Source organism: Orussus abietinus, unplaced genomic scaffold (assembly GCF_000612105.2).
Source record: "Orussus abietinus isolate OABI.00-Male unplaced genomic scaffold, Oabi_2.0 scaffold177, whole genome shotgun sequence".
Lineage (NCBI taxonomy): Eukaryota > Metazoa > Arthropoda > Insecta > Hymenoptera > Orussidae > Orussus > Orussus abietinus.
The window spans coordinates 81,138-98,434 of record NW_019394363.1 but is presented as its reverse complement, the minus strand read 5'-3'; the positions used below and the strand labels follow the sequence as shown (position 1 = coordinate 98,434).

The 17,297-nt window shown below is 48.6% G+C and overlaps 2 protein-coding genes across 10 annotated transcripts; one reads left to right on the top strand and one right to left on the bottom strand.

Annotated features, from left to right (window-relative positions):
* Nucleotides 1–10: 10 nt before the first annotated feature.
* On the bottom strand, nt 11–2,757 carry LOC105700489 (cytochrome c-2). 2 transcript variants are annotated; one of them, XM_012426344.2, is made up of 4 exons: nt 2,606–2,757; nt 1,497–1,549; nt 772–913; nt 11–628 (listed from the first exon to the last, which is right to left on the bottom strand). In XM_012426344.2, exons 2-4 carry the CDS (start codon nt 1,533–1,535, stop codon nt 483–485), a joined length of 327 nt encoding a protein of 108 aa, XP_012281767.1. In that variant the 5' UTR covers nt 1,536–1,549; nt 2,606–2,757; the 3' UTR covers nt 11–482. The 2 variants fall into 2 exon arrangements, with proteins under 2 accessions (XP_012281767.1, XP_012281775.1); XM_012426352.1 differs by lacking the exon at nt 2,606–2,757 and adding an exon at nt 2,081–2,191.
* A 2,842-nt stretch (nt 2,758–5,599) lies between these two features.
* Nucleotides 5,600–15,975, top strand: LOC105701177 (disks large homolog 5). 8 transcript variants are annotated; one of them, XM_012427720.1, is made up of 13 exons: nt 5,600–5,659; nt 6,402–6,507; nt 6,894–6,911; nt 7,359–7,506; nt 7,729–8,077; nt 8,183–8,602; nt 8,651–9,760; nt 9,909–11,841; nt 12,301–13,330; nt 13,406–13,647; nt 13,760–13,989; nt 14,110–14,329; nt 14,390–15,975. In XM_012427720.1, exons 2-13 carry the CDS (start codon nt 6,465–6,467, stop codon nt 14,494–14,496), a joined length of 5,850 nt encoding a protein of 1,949 aa, XP_012283143.1. In that variant the 5' UTR covers nt 5,600–5,659; nt 6,402–6,464; the 3' UTR covers nt 14,497–15,975. The 8 variants fall into 8 exon arrangements, with proteins under 8 accessions (XP_012283143.1, XP_012283152.1, XP_012283098.1 ...); XM_012427729.1 differs by lacking the exon at nt 5,600–5,659 and adding an exon at nt 5,678–5,755 and having other exon boundaries at nt 8,675–9,760; XM_012427675.1 differs by lacking the exon at nt 5,600–5,659 and adding an exon at nt 5,678–5,755.
* The last annotated feature ends 1,322 nt before the right edge of the window (nt 15,976–17,297 follow it).

Sequence of the window (17,297 nt, the reverse complement as noted above, 5' to 3'; positions counted from 1 at the left end):
TACGCAAAAGTTTCAGTGCCAAATCTTATGCATTTCGTTGCAGACCTACGCACAGCGAGCGTTCGGTACTGGTGAGTCCTGATTAATAATTTATTATGAACAGTCGCGATGACCGGCACTGAGACATCTGGGTTCGAAGTGTTCGAACATTCATTTAAACTGACATTGGTCCAGCCCTAGTCAGCGTCAGATTATGTACGCACCTCGCCCGATCGTGCGTACATGCGTACATATGTCGTCACGGTACTCTATACCTACTTAACAATAACAATTCTTTACTAGTTGATCGGCAAACATATGGGGTACCGAATATCTTTTGAGTTGTTCGGGAAAACCGGAGAACCAGAGATCAAGAGCGAACTCGTGGGGCAGCGGACTGCGTACTTTCCACAGGATGCGGTCAGTTTAGCACCAAGGATGGGAGAACTTCATTTATCTGCTGCCCTCCGTGTCCTTTACGGTAATCCTTGACTCTTGGCACGTTACTTGCTCGCCTGTTCAATGTAAGCGATCAGGTCACCACGGTCTTGAGGTTTCTTCAATCCAGCGAAGACCATCTTCGTCCCAGGGATGTACTTCTTCGGGTTCTCCAAATACTCGAATAACGTATCCTTGTTCCATGTGATGCCTAAAGGATTCAGTTATTTCAATTACGCATCTACTTTGAAATTATCCATACACGATTTATAGTTTCTGTCTCCTACTTTTAAGTATGCCAAAAATGTACTACAGATATCAATCATATTATTAAATAGTAAATTTCGTATTCACCTTTAGCTTTGTTGGCTTCCGTGTAAGTGTAGCCAGCTGCTTGCCCAGTTTTCCTGCCGATTAAGCCGTGCAGGTTGGGGCCCACCTTATGCTTACCCCCAGCTTCAATCGTGTGGCACTGTGAACACCTCTGGACGAAGATCTAATTGCACAAAGAAAACAAAATTTAGGTAATATGTCTTAATACATCTGTAATTTTAAATTCTGCCAGAATATTCTCTCGGATTGCAAATATCTCTTAAAACCAATAAGTAAAAATCAACGACTCTTATTGCATAGATTCTAAAGTGATAAGAAAATTAGTTACGAGTAGGGAACACATGACAAGAGTTCATACTCCGATTCTACGTGTCAGCAATTTTTACGTGGACTTTGCCCGGTCTAAAGTTGCTCTTAGCTCGGATCAAAAACTGATCAATGATTATCAATTACCTTGTACAAAATGATCAAAGCATATCCATATCACTCTACAGATTGTTATCTTTTAAAGTATATGAACATTATACATAAAAAATCACTTCTAACACAAAACAGCATCGTCCATGAGAGGTTCACACAACATAAGAAATCATTATACAACCTTGTTTAAGAAATTTGTTAAAAATTCATGTAAAACTCAGAATCGATGCAGTGCAATCGTCACAGGAAATTCCATTTAATTGCAGCTGGTATACGTAATCAAGGATGAGTAACCATCTCCTCGCTTCGAGACTGCAATCTCTCACCTTCTTCCCCTTCTCGGGATCACCAGCTGGAACACCCATGGCGATAGTGGGATCTGTAAAGGAAACAGAGAATTCAGTTCAAATAATTCCACGATCAAGCGGGAAGAGAGTAAGGGAGAGGGAACGATGAAGTGGGGAGAAGCCAGACGAAGTCGCGCGATAATCGAACAATCGAGCAAGGACGGCGGGTAAAAGCCACGTGCTCGAGATTTTGAAAAAAAAAAATCGCTCCCGAATTCCCCTCATCTTCGTCTATCGTCTCCATGCCCACGTAAAATCCTAAGCATGCGCGATGCGATCTACGTCGATATTTTCGCGCGAATATCGCTCGCCAATGCGCAATCTCGTGACACATACGAGCTCATTGCGCGTAATACGATCTCGAGTTAGCACGCCTTTGAGATACGCGTTTAATTTTCTCCAGACTGTTCGAGAACGCAATGGAATTTTCAGCCAGGAGCAATCTTGAAGTACGGTGTGAAGCGTGCAGATCGTGTCGCTCTATGAAGCTACTAATGACACGTTGTGTCTTTAAAATGAGAAAATGATAAAACGGAGCGGAACGAGATTCCAAATGCACCGACCTTCGTTCGAGCTTCGGCAGAAGAAGACCCAAGTGCGACTGAAACGCCTGTCCTCGCGGCGGGATATTAGTGTCCACGGTCGAAGTGCGACTCGTGTACGCAACCGAAAGAGTGGAACACTGGGCTAACGGCCAGATCGCGCGGATTACATAATGCTGGGTCAGACCGAACTTTAATAGAATATGAAGGCACAAGGCCGACGGAACGGCGATCGATTCCTCGGCGAAGGGGGAAGGTCCGCGACGCCCTTTGGCCATTTTTCGGGGATTTTTTCTGACTTAAATGAGGGATCTCTTTTAATAGGATCGCACGCGGTTGTGCTCGTGGACACGCGGTGCCCCTGACCGAGAAGGAACCCAGGAAGGGCCGCGATGCGAGTGGAACCTTCGAACAGGGTTCGGTCATCGAACAAACGAACTTGAAATCGACGAGTCCGTTCGCGATATAGTTCCACTAAGGGCAGGGATTTTTAGCAATGATTCGCGTTATCGAACGGGTTTGCTTGCGTTTGTTTCAGGTACTTACCGTGCGGCAGGTGGAAAGGAGTGAACGGTCTCGCAGCGGATGCGATGGATCGATCGCGTGCTCACTGACGAGTCCGGGGCCTCCCTGCAAGTAGCTTGTTAGATGACGCAACTGCGTTGAGTTTTGACGACATCGTGCGCCGCGAAGGTTTAGGAATGCTACGTGGCGGCGCTAGTATCGCGCGGGTAAGCTCGTCCGCCGCGTCGCGTTTAAAATTAATTTTACGTAAGGCGGTGATCGCTAGCGTTATATGAAAATAGATATCACTATTCATGCGAAGAGTGGTGTGTTACTGCGCAGTACTTCCGACGAAGTAAATACGAAGTAAATTTAAGGGAGAGGTATAGAATGTGTAAATATTATCATTCCCTGTCTTTCCAGTCCAGTTTTTACATGAATTTATAGAGCGTTTAGGCATTTTTCAGTTTTTAAAATACAGTTAATCCGTCATGATACTTGAAAACCGCCGCCATGTTGCGAAATGACGACGTTTCGGAAGGTGCAGTGCGAGTTAAAAATAAAACTTCCTTGAGGTACTTCTTTTCTCCTTCGCATTATGGAGCATTATTATCGATGAATACAGTAATCAACATTTATCTCGTGTTTTTGGATCAAGTTAAATACCAGAGATGAGTTAGGAGATTGCTCACGGGCAGGGTCGCGCGATCACATACTGTGCTGCCCTCTGATTTCGTACGTCAGTTTTCACCGTTTTTTGCCCCCAAGGGCGGCGCAACGAATTTCTGGTAGGGGCTCGCGCACTCAGGATGGCGGTGCCATCTACCAGTAGCCGTTGGTGGCTCACGTACTCGTGATGGTAATACCATGTGACTGTTGACGGTGGTGGCTTACCTACGCTTACCGACCCTGCTAGCTTTCGATGGTAAGGGACGAACACTCGTAGCGCCTTCTTTGACTTTACCCTTCACTTACCTTATTTATTTTATGGGAAGGTGAAATTTTATCTTTATTAAATTCTACTTCACAGCTAGTTCGCGGATCGGTGTCATCCAATAAGGATTGTACTAACTCGTGAGAATCAGTTTTAAGGTGCCGTTAAAGAGGCAGCCGAGGGGTCAGTGGTTTTCGAAATTTTTCTCGAAACTAGGTGCACCGAATCGTTTCAAATTGTATAGCGTGAGTATAAAGACTCTAAGAAAGGGCTTGGTAGCCATGAAATTCCATTTATATAAAGGAACTAAAAAATTGGAACATATTAAGGTGCGATGAGGAACTGCGCATGCGCATGCCGGGGTGGGGTCCCTATATAAGGCCGCGAGCGGGATCGGACCGTCATTACCCTTCGGTCCCCCGAAGTGTCAACATCGGTTTACCTGTTTCTACCATCGCTCACACATACATACACACACCTGTAAGTATGTTTGCATACTATTAAGGCTCGGTTCCACTCCCGAGTTAACCAAAGTTTAACTGGTTTACCACCGGATTAAACCGATCGTAAACCAGTCAAACTCCGGTTAACTCGAGATGTGAAACCGGACCTTATGGGAGACATCCCCCCTCTTTCCTGTTCCCATTGCCCTTATATACAAATTAATTTACTAAGTTCGTAAAGGGCTCTGGTGCGCAACAACCTCCACGTGGTGAGCCTGGGGGATCGGTGGTTTCCAACTGTAGTTGAAAACCCCCGGTCCGCAAATAGCTGCGCGAGTGGTTCCACTTAGCTTGTTTTTGCGTATGCTAGTAGTTTAACGTAGTTAAAAGTGGAAGCACTCATTGCGTGCGCGCGTTAGTATAAATTGCGGACAGGACGTTGTCGGGTACCTTTCCATGCAGCTAGTAATTTCGGATTTGCATTTGCTAACCGAAGTAGATTTTCTGCAGGTACGGCGATGCCGTACCTTTAGTGTATCCGGCAGCTTCCGTCGGCACCTAGTACGTCGTAGCTAAGCTACGGCGTGCAAGTCTACCTGGCTCAGGTTGTCGGTTGCGCGATACGTTGTTTCGCTTTGGCGGCATCCTGCGGGGGCTCTGCCTGCTGTAAGCCGGGACAAGCTCGTCGAGTGAAACTCGTATTCGCGGGCCGACAGCCGAGCTGGGTTAGTCGACGGTGACGGTGGAAGCTGCTGGATTGTTCACGTTAGAAGTAGTATGCCCCTCTGGCAAATTATATTCGAAATTCGATGCCAACTAGCAATGTACTCGGCGACTTTCCCTGTACTGTACGGCGAGCGTTGTCTGGACGGATGAGTATGGTATGCGAGTGGTGTGTTGTATGGACGGATGCTTACGGTATGCGAGTGGTGTGCTGTACGGGTTATGAAATCCTGGTTCTGTGAGTTCCTGGGACGCTGGGAACTCAACGGAACCAGGTGCCTATGCTTAGGCGGGTCCCAATCGCAGCGGCCTCCTCGTGACGGGACCTGGGGAATCGGTACCAACCTTATGGGATGACACCGATCCGCGAACTAGCTGTGAAGTAGAATTTAATTAAGATAAAATTTCATCTTCCCGTAAAATAAATTAGGTAAGTGAAGGGTAAAGTCAACGTGGGCGCCACGAGTGTTCTTCCCCTACCATCAAAAGCGTGCAGTGTCGTTAAGCGTAGGTAAGCCACCACCGTCAACTGCCGCATGGTATTACCATCACGAATACGTGAGCCGCCAACGGCAACTGGTAGATGGCACCGCCTTCGCGAGTGGGCGAGCCCCTACCAGAAATTCGTTGCGCTGTCCTTGGAGGCAAAAAACGGTGAAAGCAATGTACGAAACCAGAGGGCAGCGCACGATGTGATCGCGCAACCCTGCCCGTGAGCAATCTCCCAACTCATCTCTGTAAATACTTTCCACGATCGATCGATACGTCCCTAAAATGTGGATATATGAGACAGGTTTCTTCGCTCATGGGATCCATCTATCGAGGCGTCGACTGGCGCCATCGAGCGGTGAAAATGTTAACTTTCAATACTCGACGCTACCCTTCACTCCTACTCCCCGGTGCAGTATAGAACGCACCCAGGATCGCTCGGGAACTTCGGATTTCTAGGAAATTTATCTGTCAATAAACCGAACCGATGACGCGGCGCAACTGTAGGTACGTAACACGGTGGAAACGTAGTCTGCCAACTACGTGAATCGGATCGTAGCGGCGAGCGAAAATGGCTAATTGTCAGGATTGTCGGTACGCCAGGTGAGCTTTTCGTCTCGGACGTGGGAGTTCGTTCGCGCGGTGGGCGCCGAGGGATCTGGTTATTCTCAGCTAAGATTATGTTGCCAGCGAGAGAAGATATCCGTTATTCCTTGGCAAGGTGAAATCCAAACTTTCCAATGGAGTGATATCGGATTCACCTATTTCTGGTTCGATCATTTGTCCCGAGGAACGTCCTCGACGGCTCGAGACGATCGTCCTCGCGTCGACAGGTGCGCCGAAAGTCCAGTGACACTTTGTCGGCTGGCTTTGCCAGTTCGAGTCAGTCTAGCGGACACTTGTGCGCGGCTCGCGGATGCATCATTGGAAAGTAAAATTGATTTCCTACGACCATCCGAAAAACATAAGCCCTTCGGTGTATCCTTTACGTCAGTGCATCTCATGCGGAAACTATGAGGTTCACTATGCTCTGTTAGGTGTTTTATCGCGGTATCCTTAATCGTTCGTAATCGCGGCTGGCAATGGCATTTCAGTGGAGTGCGGATTTCGCTCACCTGTGGAAAAGGTAGCAGAGAATCACGATTGTTCTGTAGGCATCCGGGCTTACTAAGTTTGTTGTAGGATAGCTATTGACAGTCGTCCAAAATAGATTTTTTATGTGAAAAAGTGGTGCAATAATATGTTTCAGGAGAAATGTACGTCGCGTACCGATGAAGGCACACATCTGGTAGAGATTCGTCAAAGCGGAAGCATGGCATCGGGTGCTTCTTCCCTTGATAGCGCTGGGAGCAGCGGTAAGTCATTGGATCTTTGTTAATCTACATGTCCATTGAATTTGGAGTTTGACGCGTACTTTGCATAACGATACTGCATAGCGATGTGGTTTTAGGTCTATTTATGGTTTATTTACTAACTGAACATTGTACCTTGTATATGTCTCTGTTTGCATAGTATTCGCTACATATCGATTTATAAAGAATATTTTATGGCAGAATAGGGACTACCGGAACATCCGCGTTAGACTCTTTTCCCTAATACATAATTCATACGAGCAGAAGAGTTGTAACACTTTGAAATCTCATTTGCAATTTACAACTTAATTCTAGTTGAACTCAAAATTTAGTTGTATTCATCCTGTTGTATTTCACAGAAGCGTTTACATGTAAATTTTTTGTTACAGATGGTGCTCTCAATATGGGTAAGCCTTGTTTTTTGCTTACGTTGCGATTTCTATGATGTATTCTGTGTTCCTTCTAGCGTGCAAAGAGAGTTTAGAAAGTTTGGTTTTTAGTGTGTGAATTATAAATACATATAGCTCTCTTCATGATTCGGTTGTTTCATGCATGCAAACTGGTGAGATTTTTACCGTGACCAAATAATAGTTTGATCAAATAATGTGGTATCTTTAATACATAGTAATAAATGCAGTTTGACAATGTCGAAGTCTGTTTTACATCGCAATCATGTGTCACATGATAAAGGTGTTTATACTTATAAATAATTTGATAAAATATGTATATAATTAGCACATCCTTTCAGTTTGACAACCCCCTGTTATTTTTTGTTTTCGTTCGCATTTTGTTGCATCGCTTTATGGTTTTGCGATGTGTCCCCTCGATCGATTCAACTTGGCCATGGCATTTAGAGAGGGATAGTGGAGGGTACGGAAGCGTTGGGAGTCCCGTTGGGGGTTCCGAATGTCGCAGCGACTATGATGGTTTACAGGCTCAATGCGACCAAGCTATGCATCAACTACAACTACTTAGGCATAAGCATTCCGACACCATTCGACGGTTTGTCCATTTTTTATTTTCTTACTTTCATCATATTTTTCTATCCTGAACTTATTAATCACGTTTCTGTTACTAATACTACTAACCATACCGTCTCCAATGAAACTTTATCTGAATAAGTACTCAATGGTTAATGGAAACAAAAGTAAAAGATTCGAGATAACGGTAATATGTACATGTTTCTTCAGTAGTTTTCATAGTGGATCCATTATTCTCTCATAGGTGTGAGCATACCATGAAGGAATTGGAATACTATCGGGGACAACACATAGCAGTCATGAATCAGTTGGAAGCAACCACGCAAGAGAGCTCTGCTCTGAGGGGAAAGTACGGTGACCTGGTCAACGACAAACAGCGCCTTGACCGGGAGGTGCAGGCTTTGCAGAAGGAGGTGAGCGAGCTACGATGTCAGAATCAGGAAATCCTGGCTCCGGAAGGCAACAACACCGATGCGATGAATCAGCACTACTTATCAGCAGTTCGAAAGTACGAGGCCATCAAGGACGAGTACGATTCCTTGAGAAAGCGTTACGATGATCTCATCTCGTCGCATACATCTGCTGTCAACAAGGCAAGTATGCAGGACAGCAACTACCTTTATGTAAACAGTGACGATAAATAGAATTAAATGATGATAACAGCGAATAACCACGTGTGTATGCTTTCGAAAATGTAGTTGGAGTTAGCACAAGAGGAAGCAGCACGCCTGAAGAAACAATGCGAGGAAGTGGCTCAGGAACGTAACAGTGCTGTGCGAGAACGGAACGGTTTGAAGCAACAATGTACAGCAGCGATAAGGCAATGGGACATCGCTCTTCGAGAGCGAAACGAGTACCGGGAAGCCCTAGCTAAATTACAACAACAGCACGAGGAGGCGGTCAAAGAGATCAATCAAGCTATGATACTGCGGATGAAGGCTAGCAAAGATATGAAGCGACTCACGGAGGAAAGGAATGCCGCTCTTCAGGAGTACAGCTTGATTATGGGCGAAAGAGACACGGTGCACAAGGAAATGGAGAAGCTCGGAGACGACCTGTCCCAGGCGTACTCGAAGATCACGCACCTGGAGAACCAGAACAAGCAGCTCACCGAGGAGGTAAGTAGCAGCATGAAGACAATTCCTGTTACCACTCAAATCGTAAAGCTCTCTTCGTTGAAATTCCCCCAGAAAAAGGCGCTCTCCTATCAGATAGAGACCCTGAGGAGAGAGATCTCGTCTGCGCTGCATGACCGCGATGAAGCTCTGAAGGAGTGTAACGAGTTGCGCCAGAAGTTCGGGGACTACTCCGAGTCGAGCAGAGACTACAAGAACCGGCTGGAGTCGCATTCTTTAAGCCACGAGAGGGATAGCTCGAGCAAAGAGGCGGAGCGTGAAACCAACACCAGGGATTACGCTAAGCGCGAGAAAGAGCGAATGGATAACCTGGACCAGGCCAATCTGGAGCTCGATAAGCTGCGCAAGTCGGTGGATACCTTGCAAGCCGAACTCGAAGAGGCTATCCAAGAGGCCGAAGTGTCTAAGAGAAGGAGAGATTGGGCGTTCAGCGAGAGGGACAAGATCGTCCTAGAGAGGGAGAGCATCAGGACGTTGTGCGACAGACTCAGGAAGGAACGGGACCGAGCCGTTTCCGAGTTGGCTGGTGCTCTTCGGGATTCGGACGATATTAAGAAGCAGCGAAACGAGGCATCCAAGGAACTGAAAGATCTCAAGGAGAAGATCGAATCGGGTGACCATCTGCTGCGGGCGAATCAGTATGGCCAGGGCCACCTGGGGCACGACTCCGCAACCATCGACTCCGAGGTCGTCGAGTGGGATGTACTCACGGTTCACCTCGACCTTACCAGGCTTGGTATCGACTCCGATCGCGACTTGGGACTGGTACTGGTGAGCGGTCGCGACGACCCTCAGTATTCGAGTGAAAACGGCGTCTACGTTGCCCAGGTCAGCCAAGGTAGCATCGCCGATGGCAAACTGCGAGCCAACGACTGCATCGTTAGGGTGAATAACGTTGATTGTACGTCTGTATCGACGAGGGTGCTTCTCGAGACCCTAAGAGCGTGTACGGCCGGCCCTGCCACGCTTACCATCCGACGACGTCGCATCAGCAGAAGATCCCTTAGAACTACTCAACTCCCCATTGGTTCCGTACCCCATGGCATCGCCCTTGAATTAGGTGTCTACATATCGAAGATCTCTCCCGGCAGTTTGGCAGCCAAGGATGGAAATCTTGCCGTCGGCGATCGGGTACTCAATGTAAGCATATGTCATTCGATTGTTGCAATCTACACAAATATTCACAAGTATTATTATTTACTCCTGCATGATGAATCCATCTTTATCTCCACTTTTAGTGAAACTTTGTCCACTTTATTCGGATAAACCGAGTATTTTTTTATTGCAGATTAACGGGAAGCCGATGGATGGAATCCCGTCCGCTCACGAGGCAACAACCATCCTAAACGACAACGCAACAGACGTGATAACCATTACCACCCTGAAAGGCATACCATTGCCAGCGTCAGGCTCGCTCCCGTTGGACAGTAGCAATCTCAGCGCGGAAAAGCAAAAGATGGTGAATAGTGGATCTCAAACTGAGCAGGAGCGATTGATGCTGAAGGCGACATCGGACGACTACGAACGTCGGTACGTCTCATCGGGCGTGGGAGAACGGAGCGTCTACAAGGTGTCAAAGTCGGTCAGTGGCGAGAAGCCGAGCGGCATCACCAACGCATGGGAAAACATCTGGGAGAAGTTCGACATCGTGCGGGGCCGAAAACATAGCAAGGACCGGGAGGAGAAGAAGAAGAGGCACCGCAATTCTAGTCCGAACACCATCGAGCAGGAGCAGGTCGCCATCGCCGAACTCGATTCGGTGATCGAGAGCTATCACAAGAAGGCGAACAACGGGGTGCTGAAGAGGAGCAAACGCCGGGTTGAGAAGGCCGAAAAGAATGGCGATACGTGGCCAAAGGCCAGAGGTGGACCGCTCATTCAAAACGGTACGGGAACCATCGTGCATCCGCGCAAAACGAAGGAACGTCTGCCCCTCAGCGTGATCCTGAACCAACCACCCACGTACGACGGATCCAACCGCATCTCCAACCCCATACCAAACTCGAGCAGCGGTAACATCAAGGCCGGTACCAATCGACACACCGTCTACAAGGTGGTCGAGAGTCCGCCGTCGAGCTTCACCAAGTCCCAGCTCCCAGGCCAGAAGACCTCCCCGGTAGTCCAGTTCAAAGACATCCAGCTGGACAAGAAACCCTCGAGCGAGTTCGACATGGGCGACAACAGGCTAGGCTCCATCCTAGCCCCTTCGGACACGAGCATCGACTTCGCCTCGATGAAGGCGACCAGCATCGGACCTGGAAGAGTAGTCAGTCTCGGTGGTACCGGGGCATCCTCCTCATCCACGGGAGGCACAGTTTCCCTGAAGGATGCCGACCACGCCCGGAAGAAGGCGCAGAAGTACATGGGCAGCAACGACATCCCGATCGGTGAGGGTCTGCACAACCGAACCCACTCGCAGGTGTACGGGACGAGTTCGGGCTCGATGTCGGGCGGTATGAAGCTGACGAGCGGTAATTTCAGCCCTCCGTACTCGTACCCCATACACTCCAGGTATCCCTCTCCGCCGCCGCTGCCGTCCGCGCAGTCCGGGGAGTCTATCGGGTTGTCCGACATTCGCAACTGCACTTTTGAACCGCCCTACAGCCCGGGTTCCCACCAGCCCATCATGGGACACGTCCACACCCCCTCTGTAGACATTCACTACCCCAAACCCCGACCACACCCCAGCATTGACTTGCCCTACACCCATGGATACGAGGGCGGCACCTTCCCGAGAAAGAAGGAGAACCAGCGGTTTCGAATACCCTCGAACCCCAGCGTCACCTCCAAAAGCAGCGCTGGCAAGCTCTCCACCGGCAGCATCGAGCGTACCTCCGAGCGTGGGAGTCCCATGCCCACCTTCCACGTGGAGGTCCTCAGTCCCGGCACCGGCACGGTCCGAGGGAGCGGTAAGAGGTCGAGCATGATAGACTGCACCTGTCCTCACTCCAATAAACCGGCGCCCGGGGAGCTGCGCAGAGTCCACATCGACAAATCCGTCGAGCCCCTTGGCATCCAAATTTCCTGCCTAGAGAGCGGCGGCGTCTTCGTCTCGACGGTGAGCGAGCACAGTCTGGCCTCCCAAGTCGGCCTTCAAATCGGGGACCAGCTGCTCGAGGTTTGTGGCATCAATATGAGGAGCGCCACCTACCAGCTGGCCGCCAACGTGCTGCGCCAGTGCGGTAACTCTATCACCATGCTGGTCCAGTACAGCCCCGACAGTGAGTATTGGTGTATCCGGACTGCTTAACCCTTTGACTGCGAAAGGCGTATGTGTACGTCCAACGTTTGGTCCACTTTTACCTCTGCGTGGGCACGACTTTCGCCCATACGTCGAAAGGGCTTGACAGTCGGAGGGTTAAGTACAATCTGCCGAGTAGTAGCTTGTTGGTAGTCGCATGTTGCGTCATGTTAGATGTACTCAGCTTTGACGTTCACCGATGTATCCTAAATGTTACCTGTAGCATCGGAGGAGCTGGCCTGGTTCCATGGTGCAGGTTCCTGCGAGGGAACTCGGCATGGAAACGTTGCTTTTGAACCAACCGTTGACGCTGTATGTTAATCGTTCAGCAGAATTTGCGTCGCCTTCGGTTGCAAGAGGCTGCAAAGGAGGAGATTATCTTCGCTAGCTTGATTTCCTTGGCACTTGTTAGATGGGAACCTAACTTTTGTCTTTTCAGAGTACAACGAGCTGGAGGGGTCCGCCTCGTCAGGTTCCTCGGACGCCGGCATCGAGGGTGCGTGCAGTCGCAGCGGATCTCCGACGCCGTGTAACAGCCCGGAGACTCCTAGGAAGACGGCTCAGCCTATCGAGGTGACCGACCGGGAACCCGAAAGGGACACGACGATCCCCACGTCTGCCGTCTCCGCGGTGACCTCGGCCAATCCCCCGACCATCACGGCGCCCGTCAAGCGAGTACCACCTAGCGACCGGGACAGGGTTATGAACTTGGTGACGTCTTCCCTGGATGCGAGAAGCACCCAGGAGCGCGAACGAGACGTCAGGAACTTCGCTTCCCTGGATATCGATATTCGTAATCCGAAGTTGCGCACCTCGGCAGCGTTCGAGAACCTCAGGAACTCGACTGCACTGGACTCTCTTCGAGGTACAACCGGTACCCTGACCCGAGCCCAGATCAACCAGGCGGTGACGACCTTGCAGCGACAAAACGCAACGGTTCGAAGTCCTACTCAAGAGGAACAGGGCAGTCGCAAGAGCCCACCTCCTGGGGAACCCAGGTACCTCTTCATCGAGACGAGGAAGTGCTCGAATTTAGGCATTTCCCTGGTAGGCGGAAACGGCGTTGGCATCTTCGTCCACTCGGTTCAACCTGGTTGTCTTGCCGAAGAGGCTGGTTTGCGCACTGGAGACCGCATCCTGGAGTACAATGGTGTTGACCTTAGGCAAGCCACGGCCGAGCAGGCCGCCCTGGAACTTGCCAGACCGGCGGATAAGGTCACTCTCATCGCCCAGTACTTGCCAGATCGATATAACGAGGTCAAGGACAAGCCTGGGGACAGTTTCTACGTTAAGGCCATGTTTGACAGGGTCGGCGAGGTCGGTGATAGCCTGCAGCTCAGATTTAACAAGGACGACGTTCTTTACGTGGATAATACCATGTTCAACGGTACTCCTGGCCACTGGAGGGCCTGGTTGGTGGACCAGACAGGCAGGAAACTGATGTGCGGCATTATTCCCAGCAAGTTTAAGTAAGTCTTAGACGCCTGGTGAATACATTTGGTGATAAGTACAGATAAATAGAAATGTCATATACTTCTCTCTAGGATTGAAGAAGAGCTGCTTCTGAGGAGGTCTTTAGGCGATCTGGAGACGGATGCTGGAAGACGAGGCTCGACCAGTGCTCGAAGGAGTTTCTTCCGTCGAAAGAAACACCAGCGTTCATCTAGCAGGGATAGTAAGGAGCTCTCTCAGCTTACTGGAGTTAATCTGGGGTGGTACAGCGACAGCGGAACCTTGAACGAGGAAAGCGTACCTGCGAGTTATCAGCGCGTCGAAAGACTCGATTGTGAGTGCTCTAAGTAGAATCGGTACATCATTGAATGATAGAGTTAACAATGAATTTAATTTTTTACTTCGATGTCTCTTTATTCTTTCTTCCGTGAATTTTTTTTATACAGATCCCAAGCTGAGACCTGTACTGATCATTGGCCCGCTCAGCGAGTGCGTCGCCACGAAGTTGCTGCAAGAATACCCGAATCAATTTACCAGATGCCTTCCCGAGGCGATGCACTGTTCCCAGGCTACCCTCGAGCAGGGTCTGCGCGACTCCCTGTACGTGGACTACAGGAAGAAGGGCAGCTACTTTGAGTGCACCACCGTGCAGGCCGTCAAGGATATCTGCGAAAAGGTACAATCACTATCACATTACATTTATTAAGCGCATTCTGTAATTTCGCTCGTGGAATCCAACATGCGTCAGATTGACGGGTCCCGTAAATCTAGTGTTAAATTTCTCGCTTCTTTCCAGAATTCACATTGCGTGTTAGATATCTCCATCGCTTCGATCGAGCGGTTACACAGACACCAGATATACCCGATCGTCCTGCTTATCAAGTTCAAGAGCACGAAGCAGATTAAGGAAGTGAAGGATTCGCGATACCCAAGCGACAAGGTCAGCGCCAAAGCGGCTAAAGAGATGTACGAGCAGGCCCTCAAAATCGAGGCGGAGTTTAGGCACTTCATTTCTGGTGAGTTGTGTCTTCGTGTCTTTTGATCTAGCTCGTGTAATTAAATCTCTCGTCTTTCAGCCGTTATCCCCGCCGGCGTTAACGTGGCATATATATGCACGCAAGTCAAGGATGCTGTCGACGACGAACAGAGCAAAGCGTTATGGGTGCCTCGAGGGCCTCCCTGACATCAGCGGGGGGGTCCCCACAAACCGCAATGGAAGTCAATCTAAATTCCATCGGGGGACCCTTACACTCTTCTACGACGTACGAAATCGCTGGAATCTTAACATTGCGTTCTCTGGTCAGGTGCTGTGGTGTAGCGAGGTTACCGCGGATGGAGAACGCGCGCATGCGGTGCGCACTTGGGCGTTCTCGTTTACGTACCTGCGCCTGTTGTGAGCGCACAAGCTCAACGGTAGGAGGGAAGAAAACGGAAGTCGGAAGTATCTTTCGGGTCTTTCGGTCGTCGCTTCGACTCGCCCTGATCACAGTGTGCGTTTCGCGTCTCCGTAAAGAGTCGCGGCGCGCGTCGGATTTCCAGAAGCTGAAGAAGTCTTGGGAGGGATGGTCGGGAATCTCCCATTGCCGAGGTTTCTCCCGGGTCGCCGCGTAGCGAACTCTCTTCGATGATTTAACGTGGTTCGCAAGCTGGTGGAGAGCTTCGGCCCGTATTTAAATAAATAAACAATAATTTATTCGCCGAGCTTGGCAGCCCGTGAGGGGGGAAGGTCCTCGGACGCACTCACGGCTGCGTCGATAGTTAACTTCTATAACGAGGAATTGATAAATTTAAGAGGAAATTTATAACGGAATTGACGAGTAGATGACTCGGTGTCTACGGGCCGATTTTACATCGACGTGTAAATACCTAGTAGTGGGCGGTTACAGCCGTGGGTAACTCGTGGCAATCGGATGTCGACGCTCCCGTAAACGCGAGTTATTGGTAATAAATTATAGTAGAGGTTCTTGATCAGCTATCGAATAGTCTTCCGAAGGTCGGGGGTTGGACGAATTAGGGATGGAGAGATCGTTTTATGCGCGATACTTTAACGAAACAGGTCGGAGTGGTCGGACTCGGGAAGCGTTGCTGCTCCGATCTCCAGAGGTGTTATTCACAAATCGTGTTATTATTTATTGTTTCGTTGAATGTCCGGATTTGATATGGGGTAAATTGACGCGAGCTGTCGTCAGAGATCGTTTGGGCTCATTCGCGACGTGCTCGGGTGGCGGCAGTGCTGCCTACTGCAGATAATATTTCTTCTTTTTCTTTTACTTCCCGACTGTGACTGTCGCTGATAGAGTCTGAAAATAAAAAAGAGAAAAAACACCTAAAGCAATCGCATACCGCATTTAACGCGCTTCTCATCACGTTTGGTCATTTTCTCATCGTTCCCATTTGACGACTATTTATCAGTTTCAATTGAACGATAAAGTTTTGTGAATAACTATCCTATCGTCGCGATGCTGTCGTTTCTGTCTTCCGCTACTGCGACGTTAAAGCGAGAGGACTATGTAGATTTTTCACTGTCACTGTCTAGAGCCACATCGACATTGCGCTGATCATTGACCAAAATCTAGGTGGCTATCGACGAGCTTTAATTATGTATTTTTCGTCGTTAACTCTTTTTCTAGCAGCGTGCGACTCGCTAGTCGCTACGCGCGCGCCTCTAATCGGGAAATCGGGAACTTAACGAGAATGAATTTTATACGAATGGAAATTAGTTTTGCTATCGAGACAATATTTAGGCGTAAGTTTACCGAGACCAAAAATTAAAGGAGTATAATAATTAATAAGCGCTACGATTAAACTTACTTCTATTGGCAGCGGGCGACGGTTACGATTAAAATAGAAAGTGATATTTTTCTGCGAGAAACTTACTTCGACCTGAGCTTTCGCTCGCTCGTCGACTGAGCACCGACTGGCTCTTCCATATCCCTGGCAAAGAAAGAGAAAAGAAAAAAAGAAACACCGTTAAACGCGGCATCAATCACATACTTTTCATTCAAATCCTGGATCATGCAAGTTTACCAGAAGTTTGCCATTAATTACAAGCTTCCGCGATCAATTCTATTAATTTTTTAATTCACATATTCCAAACGCTTCCAGTCGGCATCGACATCGGATAGGGTGACATCGAGTACCCTCGGATGCCAATGCTGACATCTCCTCCGAAATCGACTTGACGATATGAGATTTAAAGAACCACATTTGTATTTATAAAACGTCTTTGAGATGATTTCACATCACCTTTATCTAGTACAATCGAATGAAGGTAACGGAGTAAGAAACTAAGGAGCACGTTGGGCCCTACTCGCCGATCGAAACGAAAGCTCAACTGGGAATTCGTTAATTAATACATGATAAGCGTACTCCGGAGGGCGATGCGATGCGACGCGAATTAAAAATCGCCGATAAAAGGAAAGCCGAGAGAGGGGGGAAACGTGATTACGATTAACTCGATCACAGCACTGTGATACGTACACCGCCTCGACGACATATCAACTTATTAACGTCTTACGTATGTTATATCGCACGGAAATATTTTTGGCAATATACACATACGTCACACGCGTATACATATATATATATATATATATACATATATATTTTAACGATGCACCTTCGACATTCTGTGTTAGGCACGTTGTACTGATCCTTTTGTTGCGAGGGGGCGATCGCGCGTTCGCATCGGCGACGTTTAACACGCGGTGATAAGCACTGTTAACACCGAACTGTCGCGTCCGGTCGGGAGCGCTCGCACATTGTTATATTATTTATTAATTAAGGGCTCAGCTGATAGAGATACGATACTGCCGTATATAAGCGATTCTCGCAGCGACGACGCGCTCAAGATTTCTGTCGGCACTCTTTGGCGCAAAGCGCAATTAATCGTGCTCTTCTACTTCGTTATCGTGTATGTATTATGCATGTTATGTATGTACAGTTCTTATGTATGCTCTTGTTTCCGATCTCAAGGCGGAGACG